The 14176-nt window shown below is 48.9% G+C and overlaps 1 protein-coding gene across 1 annotated transcript in view; it reads left to right on the top strand.

The window, feature by feature from the left end:
• Positions 1–14176, top strand: part of LOC144695527 (uncharacterized) — a 137662-nt gene that overhangs the window by 21366 nt on the left and 102120 nt on the right. Inside the window, exons 3-4 of the mRNA XM_078566404.1 lie at positions 8133–8395; positions 10868–11209. Coding sequence (XP_078422530.1) covers positions 8133–8395; positions 10868–11209 — 605 coding nt within the window. The remainder of the gene's footprint in view (positions 1–8132; positions 8396–10867; positions 11210–14176) is intronic.

The raw sequence follows: 14176 nt of genomic DNA, 5'->3' as shown, positions 1-14176 counted from the left end.
CCAGGGGTTTTCCAGAGCCCACTTCATGTAAAGTCTGCTCCCCACAGCCTTTTTTTCTAATTGGAGCCTGTTTCTCTGTTCTACTCTTTCTTAACTGGGACCTGTTTCTGTCCCCTGTCTTTGTCCCTTAGCTGGGACTTCCTTTTGGGACCTCTCCCTGTCCCCCTCCCTTGCCCTTCTCTCTGGGACACTTCTTTTCTGATTAAAACTGACTGACTCAAATTGACTCTTGAACTGATCTGGTGACCTATCAAAACACTCCAAGAGGGTTCTGCCCTTGTTACTAGGCGGGAACAAATGTAACAACATTGGAACATCCTGTACTTTAAATGTTACAGTGTCCACAGACTGGTAGCTCACAAATTCACAGAAAGAATGAATTTCATAACGTAACCAGGACTCCACACAGTATTTTAAGGCCTGAATTTCTGCTACTGAAGCGGGTAGCTCGAGTTGGAAAGCAGGCTTTAAGTGGCCATGGGGCTGGCCAAGTGCCCAGGTGGGCTGGTTAGAAGGCCCACTTTAGTTCTCTGGGGCTTCGTCCCAGTTGTGTTATGAGATTTTAAGCCCTCTAGCCCTCAATCCTCACAGACCCTCAATCCCCACAAAGCCCCATGGCCCTTTATACCCCTATGCCAACTTATACCAACTCTCCCAGTACCCACCTTTCATATCTCAGGAGCCATGTAGAGATGGAATAAAATAAAGTTCTAAAAATCTAATACAAATTTCACTAGACAGATTTGATAGTTAAAAGAACCTCCCATTCATGAAAACCCATTCAAAGCTTTTCTTAAATCTCAAGTGCTTACTCTCTTATAAAAACAAACTTCTATTCATACCCCACATCAAAGACAGCTGATAGCCGCTTTGAGCCATTGATCAAACTGTGAACTTAGAACCCCACTGCTGAGATAATTTCAGCTTTTGTAAATCATCCAAACATTCACAATGACCTAGGGAAATGTCAACAAACAGATATTGAAACTGCCAGAACAGTTTTTTTAGAACAATCACTGAAGCCCTTTTTATTATTTTTAAAGGGCTGGGAGTTTAAATAACTTCATACCCTGACAGCTATACAGACCTTATCTTCAAGAGCCGTTATGTCTACTCCATAAATTCATGACTCCCATGCTGTGGTCTAAGTCCCTTGCAAGAGCAAAAAGGGGTCTTTTTGAACTCAGCAATGGAATCAAGTGGAGCAACTGAGTTTTGGTTTCCCTCAAGTGTGAATCATGCCCCGACTTCTTTCCCCTAATGACAAAAGTTTGATCTGTTGGAAATGGGAGCAAAACTTCCACAACTGGGTCATGCCAATCATTTTGGAAGCTCTGTGGAGTCCCCATGATTCCATAAAATCCCGGGTCCTAGTGTGGTCTAACCAAGGTTCAATACGGGTTTAGCATAATTTCCCTACCTTTCAATTATATCTCACTAGAAATAAAGCAAAGTGCTTGAATTGTTTTATTTAATGGCCTTGCTAACGTGTGGTGATTGGTATATTTATTGTCCAAGATCCCCTTTTTCCTCTACCCCACCTAGACTTGCACCTCCTAAGTAGTCAGTGACCTCTCTGATCTTGCTATCATTATCCTACCTTACATTTATCTGTGTTAAACTTCATTTGCCAATTATTTGCCCATTCTGCAAGTGCATTAATGTCCTCCTGTAATTTGTTGCAATCCTCAGTGTTGACTACCACCCCCAAATTTTGTGTCATCCGCAAATTTAGAAATTGTGTTTTTGATTCCAAAGTTCAAAAGGTTAATGTAAATTGTGAACAGCTGTGGTCCCAGCACTGATCCTTTTGGAACACCACCTCCCACCTTCTGCCACTCTGAAAAACTACCCTGTACTCCCGCTCTCTGCTTTCTGTCTTGAAGCTAGCTAGCAATTCATTGTCGATTAGGATAACCCTTTAGTTAGCAAGTTAGGCTCACCTTTAACTTCAACCACCCAAAAAGACCCTCACCGTCCTCCCACTTCAAGGTTTCAAGTGCACAGAGTAACTGTGTTGTGAAGAAGAGCCTTAAGTAAATGATGAGTTACTTTCCAAATACACCCCACCACCCTCTATCCACCCTCATCACCCACCAACAACCCCCCATCACCCTTGACCCACCAAATACAACTGTTCCTCTCCCCTCTGTCACCTTGAATCTCCCCCTTTACCCTTGAGCCTGTAACCATCACACCCCACTTGTCTTCTCTCACCTCTGAGGCTACACCCGCTACCGCTCTCATGCCAAACATATCCCATTATCCATGATCTCCCACATGAGACCATCTACTACCCGACCATGACCTTGAACTCGCCACGCTAATGCAGCCCGCTCTTCCCTCTCACTGTGGCTGTGCCCCCCACTGCCAAGTGCCCTCAGTTCAACGCCAGGACCCCACCATTGATAGCACCGACCCCGCCTTTTAGGACCATCCCTCTCCTGCCACCCCCCGTCCAGAAACATGCCCCACTTCCCCCACCCATTCACAGGACCCCCACACCCAACATGCAAGGCCCTTCCCTCTGTCCCAAGTCGCTGCATCCTCAGGCTCCCTTCCCTGGCTCTATCCCTGCCTCAGACTCCCTCCCTCCCTCCCTCCCTCAGCTAGTCTCCTTGCCCCATTGCCCCTGAGGCTGCCACCACCCAATCATCTCCTCCTTGAACAATGCTCACCAAAGAGGAAAAAAAAGCAGCGGCTACTCACGTCAACTCCGGCAAGTTGACAGCCTCGCCTGCTGCACTCCACCTACAGGCAGCCCTAAAATCTGAAGGCCCGTGTTGCCCGCTCGCTGGTAACTTGATTGGGAAGGGAACTGAATTCCAGCGAGCTGACCCTTTAATGAACGTGCCTGACATCCGGACGCCCCTTTCAAAGACGCACCTTCAAAATTCCCCGAACCTAATTGCAAGAGTTCACCCCGCCATCGGTCTCCCGCTCAATCAGGTACCCCCACCGCCCCCCAACTCGCTCCCCTCCCGCCTTGCTTCCCGCTCCTGGGGGCAGCACACGATTCCGTCCATTGGAACCTGACCTCAGATGCTGGAGGCAGTGAGGGATCACTGAGAACAGCCTTGCCTGGTGGAGTTATCTCCCCATCATTTATTCCTCCTCTCCTGCCCCACTGGTGCAGTGGGCAGCCTGGCGCTACCCCAGCCAAGAGACCGCTCTTCGCTAATCTTCTTGAACAGTCGGGGTCCGCGGGGAGCTAAGCAGTTCAGGAGCCCGGCACCTGAGCCCCAAACCCAGGAGAAATATAAGGAACATGAAGGCAAATCTTGGTTTCAGCTGTGGCTCCGTGGATTTGGAAGGTCATTGCTTCAAGTCGCACCCCAGACACTTGAGCACATAATCCAGGCTTTCACTTCCATTGCAGTACCGAAGTATTGGAATCAATGGGAATCAGGGGGAAAAACTCTCTGGTGCTTGGAGTCATGCCTAGTACAAAGGAAGACGGTTGTGGTTGTTGGAGGTCAGTCACCTCAGCTCAAGGACATCACTGCAGGAGTTCCTCAGGGTAGTGTCCTCAGCCAAACCATCTTCAGCTGCTTTGTCAATGACCTTCCTTCCATCATAAGGTCAGAAGTGGGGATGTTCGCTGATGATTGCACAATGTTCAGCACCATTCGTGACTCCTCAGATACTGAAACAGTCCATGTCCAAATGCAGCAAGACCTGGACAATATCCAAGCTTGGGCTGACAAGTGGCAACTAACAAGTGTCAGGCAATGACCATCTCCAACAAGACAGAATCTAACCATCGCCCCTTGATGTTCAATGGCATTACCATCACTGAATACCCCATTATCAACATCCTGGGGGTTACCATTGACCATAAACTGAAATGGACTAGCTATATAAAGACTGTGGCTACAAGAGCAAGTCAGAGGCTAGAAATCCTGCGATGAGTAACTCACCTCCTGACTCCCCAAAGCCTGTTCACCATCTACAAGGCACAAGTCAGGAGTGTGATGGAGCACTCTCCCCTTGCCTGGATGAGTGCAGCTCTCACATCACTCAAGAAGCTTGACATTGTCCAGGACAAAGCAGCCCACTTGATTGGCAACACATCCATAAACATTCACTCCCTCCACCACCAATGCAGTGTGTACCATCCATAGGATGCACTGCAGGAATTCACCAAGGCTCCTTAGACAGGACCTTCCAAACCCAGGACCACTACCATCTAGAAGGACAAGGGCAGCAGATAGATGGGAACACCACCACCTGGAAGTTCCTTTCCAAGTAACTCACCATCCTGATTTGAAAATATATCGCCGTTTCTTCACTGTTGCTGGGTCAAAATCCTGGAACATCCTTCCTAACAGCACTGGGGACTGCAGCAGTTCAAGAAGGCAGCTCAGCACTACCTTTTCAAGGGCAACCAGGGATGGGCAATAAATTCTGGCCCAGCCAGTGAAGCCCACATCCTGTGAATGAATAAAGAAAAACATGTTGGAGTGCTGCATTGTTGGAAGGACAGTACTGAGGAAATACTGCACTGTTAGAGGGACAGTACTGAAGGAGTGCAGCACTGTTGGAGGGACAGTACTGAGGGAGTGCTACACTTTTGGCAGGTCAGTACTGCGAGGGCGCTGCACTGTAGGAGAGGCAGGACTGAGGAAGTACTGCACTATTGGAGGATTAGTAATGAGGGGGTGCTGTACTGTTGAAGGGACGGTATGGAGGAAGTGCTGCACTGTTGGAGGGTCAGTACTGAGGGAGTGCTGCACTGTCAGAGGGTCAATACTGAGGTACCATCTTATGGATGAGTCACTAAACTGAGGATCCATCTGCCCTTTCAGGTGCATGGCACTATTTCAAAGAAGGGCAGAGGAGTTATTCCTGGCATCCTGGTCAATATTTATCTCACAACCAACACCACTAAATAGAGATTATTATTATATTGCTGTCTGCGGGAGTTTGCTGTGTGCAAATTGGCTGCTGCATTTCCTACATTACAACAGTAACCACACTTCAAAAGTACTTCAAACGCGCCGAGGCGGACTGAGGTTGTGAAAGGGACTAAGTTCCTTCATTACTTTTTCTTTCTCTCCCCTCCTTCTCCTGAAGAACGGAAAAGAGAGACGGACACTGCTTACTTCACACCTCTAGCCTTACACGGTTTCCTGAGGTACTGAGGTCAAGCAGGAGGTTCATTTGCGACCCTCCCCGTCTCAGTTTCAGGATTTAGGATTGTTCGACATCCCAGGGTAAGGAGCCACTGGGGAAACTCAAAGTGGGACAAGAGCATGATCATCGAGGTTCCCTTGGACTGGAGAGTCAGCAGGATTCTAGGGCTCGGGCAGAGTCTTCAATCCAGTATAAAACTGCATTCCACGTTCCTCCTCCTCCTCCTCCCTCTCACACTTCCAAACACTCGGAACCTGAGGGGCTTGCTGAACTTTTTTTTTCAGACATGGGCCTAGCGCTGGAAAATGGGATTAGCATAGTTAGGTACTTGTTTGACTGGCGCAGACTCGATGGTCCAAAGGGTCTTTTTCTGTGCTGTAGGCCCCTATGACTCTATGACTACGTCTTTCCAAGAATTAGGCCTGTGTTGGAGTTTAGACCAGGCCTGGCAGTGGCTGGATGAACGTTGCCAGCACAATCCTGAGAAATGGATCCCAGGGAAACCGTAGGAGATCGGGATCCTGGGGAAGACAGCTGGAGATTGGGATTGGGGGAGAAAAAAAAATAACTGGAGGTCAGGACCCTGGGGGATAGCAACTGGACCGTGGCTTGGTCGTACAGAACTTAAATGTTGCTGAAAAGCGAGGCGTGCTGCCAAAGCTTCTCGTCTCGCACTCATCAGGACAAACACAAGAGTATCAAATTTCAAACAATCACAGCAATTTTTACTACAGGAGTGCTGATTGGTCGGCAAGTAAACTCTGATTGGCTGAAGTGTTGTTATGGAGAGAGCAGTGGGGAACCATAAGCTCCTAAGCCTCCAGATCGCTTCCTGCCGACCTACATGTTGACAGCAATAATTGGATAAATATCGAAGTGGAAACATTCACAGGACATTGGGGAAAGAATGGTGTGGGTGGGGGATGGGGGCGGTGACTAATTTGGAAAACTCTTTCAACGAACCAGCACAGACATGATAGGCCGAATGGCTGCATGATACTATAATCCTATTGGAAAATGTTTGCGCAGGCTTCGGGTGGGAAAAGGACTGAACTTGGGGTAGCGTGATGCCTTCTGTTGTTGAATAGCCTACCAGGCTCCCACAAGAATGGCCAGATGGATGAAAAACTGGGTGAAGGACGGGGAAAGGGGGTCTGGTATTGTCAACACACCGCAGTAGTGGATCAGCACTGTTAGGATAGGATGAGAGAGGAGGGAAGGAGATGGTTTCTGCTCCAAGGCTTTGACTGTTTGTTTCCATGCACTGTGGCGTGAAGGAGAATGTAAGTGGCTCTGTTCCAGTGATCATTTCCAACAGTTCCTTATCTTGGCTGTTGATCAGTGCCGTAGGCTGTATGACATAAATCATCACGTCCAACATTTCCTTTGAAACTGGTTCCAATGTTTATGGGAAGCTCATAAATACATAACACCTGAGAGTCAGAGCAGCCCGCTGGATTGATCAAATTGTCCTGTAATACCCTCTGCCAGTCACATTGCCCTGTGTCCTGTAATACCCTCTGTCCTGTGATACTCTCTGTCCTGTAACACTCAGTGTCCTGTAATACCCTCTGCCAGTCACATTGCCCTGTGTCCTGTAATACCTTCTATCCTGTAATACTCTCTGCCCTGTAACACTCTTTGTACTGTGATACCCTTTGGCAGTTACAGTGCCCTGAGTCCTATAATACCCTCTGTCCTGTAATACTCTCTGTCCTGTAACACTCCGTGTCCTGTAATACCCTCTGCCAGTCACATTGCCCTGTGTCCTGTAATAACATCTGTCCTGTAATACCCTCCATGCTGTAACACCCTCTGTCCTGTAATATCCTCCACCAGTCACATTGCCCTGTGTCCTGTAATACCTTCTGTCCTGTAATACTCTCTGCCCTGTAACACTCTTTGTCCTGTGATACCCTTTGGCAGTTACAGTGCCCTGAGTCCTGCAATGGTTCTGCCAGTTACAATACCCTCTGTCCTGTAATACTCTCTGTTCTGTAATACTCCCTGACCTGTAATATCCTCGGCCAGTCAAATTGTACTCTCCTTCAATACCCTCTGTCCAGTAATTCTCTATTTCTATAACACATTCGGTCCTGTAAAATTTTCTAATGCATTATGTCTGTTAATGCACTCTGTCTTGTGAAGCACTCTGCCCTGTAATGCTCTGTACAGTAATACCCCCTATCCTGTATTAGCCTCTGACCTGTAGTAGCCTGTAATATCAAGGGGTAAATATTGGCCCAGGGGACAGCTCCACCTGCTGTCTATAGATCCCATAGATCCATCTGAGAGGGCAGACAAAGCCTCAATTTAATGCCTCATATGAGAGACGGCATCTCTGACAGAGCAGCATTCCCTCAGTACTGGAGAGTCAGCCTTGTTTCGTGTGCTCAAGTCTCTAGAATGGGACTCAAATTTTTTCATAGAATTGCTGAATGGTTACAGCATATGGCCTGTCATGTCTGAACTGGCCCTTTGAAGGAGCAATTCACTGCCCTGCCTTTTCCCCATAGCCCTGCAAATTTTTCATATTCAGGTAATGATCCAATTCCCTTTTGAATGCTAGGATTGAATCTGCCTCCACCACACTGCCAGGCAGTGCATTGCAGATCCCTAATGCTCGCTGCGTAGAAAAGGTTTTCCTCATGTCACCATTGATTCTTTCATCCATTACCTTAAATCTGTGCCCTCTGGTTCTTGATCCTTCCACCATTGGGAACAGTTCCTCTCTATCTACTCTCTCCGGACCCCTCGTGATTTTGAATACTTCTACCAAATCTCCTCTCAACCTTCTCTTCTCCAAGGGAAACAGCCCCAGCTTCTACATAACCTTTAGACACAGAGGTGAGAGTTTTGCCCCCCTCCCTCCCTCCCAGCCCTGGCTGATGCCCTCTGCCGTTCACAGTGCTTTGCCCCCAGTGTTATCCACACCCTGTCACAGTGACGTTTGCCTGACATGCTCCGTTTTGATCACAATCTTGCTTCCTCCCCAGTTGTGCGCCGCTCTACGTTGGTGACCGCTGCCAGCACTTGGACCCCTGCCCCAGCGCCCGATGTTTGCATGGCGCCACCTGTGAGACTGTTACGCGGAATGGCTCTGTTGCCGCCTCCTGCTCCTGTCCACCAGGCTATGGGGGCAGATGGTGCGAGACGTTCCTCAACAGTGCCTGCCTGAAAAACCCTTGCCTCAACGGAGGGAAGTGCGAGCTGCTCGCCAACAACGGCTACAGATGCAAGTGCCTGCACGGCTGGACAGGTAAGGCGCCCTCCTGCTCCCAATCATTATCCAGTGGCCAAACCCCCACCCTCCACCCTCCGATTGGGGAGTCCAAGCGTCTGCACATGAGTCGAGGGGCAGGATCAGATCCATCCATGTTGCTTTCAAGGGCGATCAGCTTGGTGTACCAAATGTTGGCTATTTGACTAAGGTAATGGAAGGTGAACAGCACCTGAGACACTGAATCAGCCCCTTCCAAATAGGAGTTGGAGAAAATAAATCATTATGGAATAATAAAGCACAGGAGCTATGAGATGGCGGTGTAGCGGTAAAGTCACTGGGCTAGTAACCCAGAGGCTCAGGCTAATGTCCTGGGTACATGGGTTCAAATCCCACCATGGCAGCTGGTGGAATTTAAATTCAGTTAATAAATGAGGAATTGAAAGCTAGTCCCAGTTATGGTGACTATGGAACTATCATTGATTGTCATTAAAAACCCATCCTCCAGGGAAGGAAATCTGCTGTCCCTACCTGGACTGGCCTACATGTGACCCACATAGTGGAATTGACCCAGATTTGCACTGAGTGTGATAGTGGACAGGAAAAAGGGCATCTTGACTGCAACCCCCCCCCCCACCCTGCCCCCCGCCACCATTAATCACACATTCCTGGGAAATACACTGCTGATGGTGGGCTGCAAAGAGGACATGGCCCCGGAAGGCAAGAAGACTGCAGCTGCCATCTTACCAGTGGTGCTGCTGTGTACAGAAGAGCTATTGGCCTCTGATTGGAAGCTCTCAGCAGACAGGACCTCCTTGACCCCAGTGTAGGCCCGCTGCTGGCCCGTCAAGTGCCTGAGTCACACTTAATTCGGGCAGGCCTTCCCAAAAAGAGGTGACGCAGGGACTGAGGGCCCCACAGCCTCCATTGAACCCAGCCCAATGACCCCTGTCTTCTCCGGTCTCTCCATGTAACTTTAGTCCCTGAGATCTCATTCTGGTAAACCCCCTTCTGCATCCTCTCCAAGGACTTGAATATTTTAAAAGGAGTGAGTGATGGGGGAACAAGTACACCCTAGTATTGTGCTGGGAGACTTGGGCCTGTGTTTCACGGCCCCCTGTCTGTCCACGAGCGCAGACACTCCCAGCTGTTGGTGATCTCTCTTTTGTCCTCCATATTGTTGCCAGCCGCTGAGAGATGCACCACTTGATTGTGAAATTCTCTTCCTTGTTTTCAAATCCCTCTCCCCCCAACCCCGTGGCCTCACCCCTCCCTATCTCTGTCAACTCCTCCAGCCCCTTGAGATATCTGCACTCCACTAATCCTGGTCTCTCGAGCATCCCCAGTTTTAATCACTCCGCCATTGGTGGCTGTGCATTCAGTTGCCCGAGCTCTAAGTTTGGGGATTTCCACCCTGAGCCTCTCCCCCTCTTTCTTTCCTCCTTGAAGGAGCCTCCTTAAAACATACGGCTTTGAGCAAGCTGTTGGCCAAGTGATCGAATATCTTCTCGATGTCAAGTTCTGTTTGATAACACTCCTGTGAAACACCTTGGGATGGTTTACTATGTTAAAGGCGCTATGTAAATTCAAGTTTTCTTGATTTCTACTGGGTGCTGACTGATCCTTATCAGCAGCGAGGCTCTCTAGGTCAGGTGACCAGGCTCACCACGCATGTCGCCAGGTGGTGCCAGCTCCCTGTCCGTGGGCGAGGTTTGGCGTGACCTGGGTGCAAAGTCAGCATGGAGGCGACTGCTTTCAGCAAGTGCTGCACGGTCATCTGAGGGAGGTCTTCTCTCCAGGTGTTGCCAGGGTTAAAACCTCCCTGGAAGGTTGGCCGGGCCATCAGCGGCTGAGAATTCTGACCCAGTGGCGATGAAGAAGCAGTGAAAACGCTCCCAGGTCCGGACGGTATGTGGCTTGGAGGGGAACTTGCAGGTGGTGGTGTTCCCATGCATTTGCTGCCCTTTGTCCTTCGAGGTGGTAGAGGGTGCGGAGTTTTGGACAGTGTTGTCGAAGGAGCCTTGGCAAGTTGCCAGTGCATCTTGTAGGTGGCACACAGTGCTGCCGCTGTGTTGTCAGTGGTGGAGGGAGGGAATGTTTAAGGTAGTGGGTTAGGTGCCAATCACACGGACTGCTTTGTTCTGGATAGTGTCGAGTGTCTTGGGTGTTGCGGGAGCTGCACTCGTCCAAGCAACTGGAGAGTATTCCTCCACACTCCTGACTTGTAGATGGTGGGCAGGCATTGAGGAGTCAGGGGGTGAGTTACTCGCTGCAGAATTCGCAGCCTCTGACCTGCTCTTGTAGCCATGGTATTCATGTAGCTAGCCCAGTTCAGCTTCTGGTCAATGGTAGCCCCTAGAATGTTGATAGTAGGGGATACTGGGATGGTAATGTCATTGGATGTCAAGGGTGGGGGGGGGATGGTTAGATTCTCTTTCTTGCTCTTGGTGGATGGGGTGAATGTTTCAAATAGGCCCAAGGTCGCTGTGACATTTTTCTCCTGCTCTTTAGGCCGTCAATGCCAACTGGCAGATCTGTGCACTGCCAACCCCTGCACCAACGGCGGGAGATGCACAAGCACCAAGGGGCACTTCACCTGCCAGTGCAACCCGGGGTTCGAGGGCCAGGTCTGTGAGATCGATGTGGATGAATGCGGCTCCAGTGGCGGAGGGCCCTGTCAGAACAGAGGCACCTGTATCAACGTGCCCGGCTCATACAGGTGCTCCTGCCCACCTGCCTACACGGGCCCCAACTGCGAGATCCCCTCCATCTCCTGCTTCCCGTCATTCTGTCAGAATGGAGGGACATGCCTTCCGAAAACAGGTGTGATGTATCAGTGCGCCTGCCTCCCAGGTAAGGTCCCAATCACTGTCAATAACTCGCAGTGAGGTCAAAATAAACTGACGGGGTGGGTTTTCCACTCCGGTGATGCAGGGGTTGCGGTAGTGGGGTGGGGGCGTATATCGGTGAATATGAATATATGCACAGTCCATGATTTTTCATGCAGTAAAACTGGCCTTTCATAACGCCAAATCAGCCTGGTGGTCAGTGTGTAGCTGGGTGTAGCATTGTGAGAAGCTACAGAGCCAGATCTGGCCCAAACACAATGCTCTAAATGGCCTTAGTGGGATACGTAGGGGAAACATAGTGTAGCCCTAGTGGGATATGTAGCGGGGATACTGAGTGATTCTTGTGGAATATACAGAATGAGCTGAGTGGGATAAGTACAGGGAATACAGAGTCCTGCTAGTAGGATTTGTATAAGGGATACTGAGTGACCATCGTGGGATTATGTGGAGGAGTCAGAATGACTCCAGTGAGATATGTAGCAGAGGTACAGAGTGACTCCAGTGAGATATGTAGCAGAGGTACAGAGTGACTCCAGTGAGATATGTAGCAGAGGTACAGAGTGACTCCAGTGAGATATGTAGCAGAGGTACAGAGTGACTCCAGTGAGATATGTAGCAGAGGTACAGAGTGACTCCAGTGAGATATGTAGCAGAGGTACAGAGTGACTCCAGTGAGATATGTAGCAGAGGTACAGAGTGACTCTAGTGAGATATGTAGCAGAGGTACAGAGTGACTCTAGTGAGATATGTAGCAGAGGTACAGAGTGACTCTAGTGGGGACTTTGCTGTACTTTCTGTTCTGATGTGATATAGATTTTACATAGGATATATGGCACAGAAACAGGCCATTCAGCCCAACTAGTCCAGGTTGGTGTTTGTGCTCCACTCGCGCCTCCTCCCTTCGTCTTTCACCATCTAAATCTCTCACCGTAATCCTCTATTCCCGTCTTCCCTTATATGCTTATCTAGTTTCTCCTTAAATGCATCTACACTGTTCCTTCCTGTGGCTGCGAGTTCCACCTTCTCACCGCTCTCTGGTTAAAGAATTTTCTCCTGAATTCCCGACTGGATTCCTTGGCGACTCTCTCATATTGATGGCCTCTTGCATTCCTCTTCCTCACAGGAGGAAACACTCCCTCTGAGTCCACTCTATCAAACTCTGTCATAATTTTCATGACCTCTATGAGGTCACCCCCAGCCTTTTGTTTAAAGGAAAAGGACGATTTGATGTGCCTGAAAGCTTGGCTGTCCAGGCATCTCCCATTCCCTCCTGTACATTGAGAGCCTTAAGTTACTGCACTGAGTCAGTTCAACCATTTCATTTTTGTCATGTGCATCTGTTTTCTGTGTTTTTGACCGTTTTTCCTCTCCCTCGTTCTTTCTGGGGCTTTCATTCCTGCTGTTCTGCCTCCCTTATGAATAGACATTATCGTCCTTATGCACAAGCATTTTCAGTGGGGGGCTGGGAACGAGGAAGCTCACTGGGGGCCACTGGCCACTTAAGTGGAGGTCGGAAGCGGTCATCATGTGGTTTGGGTGAGATGTTCTCAGTGGAACCCATTAAAGAGCCTCAAGGCCACACTGTGTTGCTCCAGGAATGTGTTTCCATGGATACTTGGCTGTATTTATTTTACAAAAATACTGCGGGCGCTGGGAATCTGAAATGTAAACAGAAAATGCTGGAAACACTGAACAGGTCAGGTAGCATCGGTGGAGACAGGAACAAGAGTTAGCGTTTCAGGTAGGTGACCTTTTGCCAGAACTGGTAAAAGTTAGAGACCTGGCAGGTTTTAAAGCAAGAATAGAGGCAGGGGAAGGTGGAGAGGCGGGGGGGTGGGTAAAGAAACAGAAGAGAAGATCTGTGATGGGGTGGGAGGAAGGAGAGGTTAAATGACAAAAGTGACCATCATGCAAGATGAAGGGAGATAGTAATTGTTTCTATTTGTTGAACTCTCGCAGAGCTGATGTGGCCTGAACTCTCTATGAGTATCATTTATCTCAGTCTCCCGTGAGGTTTCTCCTGGCTCCTGGTCCACTGCTCTTTGGGCCTGAGCCAAGGGTTTGCTGAACTCACTTCTGGCACGAAGCAAAGCAGTTGGAGCCGAGTCTCGGAAACAGCTCTTCCTTTTCAGCACTGGCAGCTGCTGGCTGAACTTGGCCTGGGGCTCTGGTTACCAGGGTGACCAGAAAGGAACACAGGAACAGGAGGAGGCCATTCAGCCCCTCGGGCCTGCTCGACCAGTCAATTGCTTTGTGGCTTATCTGCAACCCGACTCCACTCACCTGCCTTTGCTCTACTTCACTTCGAGACTCTTACCCAACAAAAACCTATTGATCCCTTGGAAATCACCAACTGTTCCTCTGTATCCATCGCTTTTTTGTGGATAGGGTTCCATGTTTCCACTACCCTTTGTTTGAAGACATGCTTCCCGATTTCGCTCCTGAACAAACTGGGTCTAATTTTAAGATTATACATCCTTGCTCTTGTTTTCTCCACCAGAGGAAAATGTTTGTTCCTTGAGATTGGAAAATCACGCACGTCACTCCATTATGTAAGAAAGGTGAGAGAGGGGAGCCAAGGGATTATGGGCCAGTTGGCCTAACACCTCTTGCCAGGAAATTGCTTGAGTTTATAATTAAAGCTAAGGTGAATAAGCAACTTGAAAACTCTCAGCTGATCAGAGAGGGAGAGAGAGCCAGCATGGTTTTGTAAAGGGTAGGTCAGGCCTGAAAAATCTATTTGAAATTTTTGAAGAGGTGGCTAAACTAGTGGAAAGTAGTAAGGGAACTTTTGTGGATGTTATTTGGTAAAAATATACAAATCAGTTAGTTATCATTCACACCCATGGAACTGAAGACAAATCATTGATCTGGTTAGGAAATTGGCTGAGCAGTGGGAAGCAGAGAGTAGGGCTAGAGAGTAGGGTAACCTAAATGGAAGTAAAAACAAAAAAAGCTGGAAATAGTCGGC

The sequence above is a fragment of the Cetorhinus maximus genome, chromosome 21 (genome assembly GCF_964194155.1).
Source record: "Cetorhinus maximus chromosome 21, sCetMax3.hap1.1, whole genome shotgun sequence".
Classification (NCBI taxonomy): Eukaryota; Metazoa; Chordata; class Chondrichthyes; order Lamniformes; family Cetorhinidae; genus Cetorhinus; species Cetorhinus maximus.
This window is presented reverse-complemented; position numbering and strand designations above follow the sequence as displayed.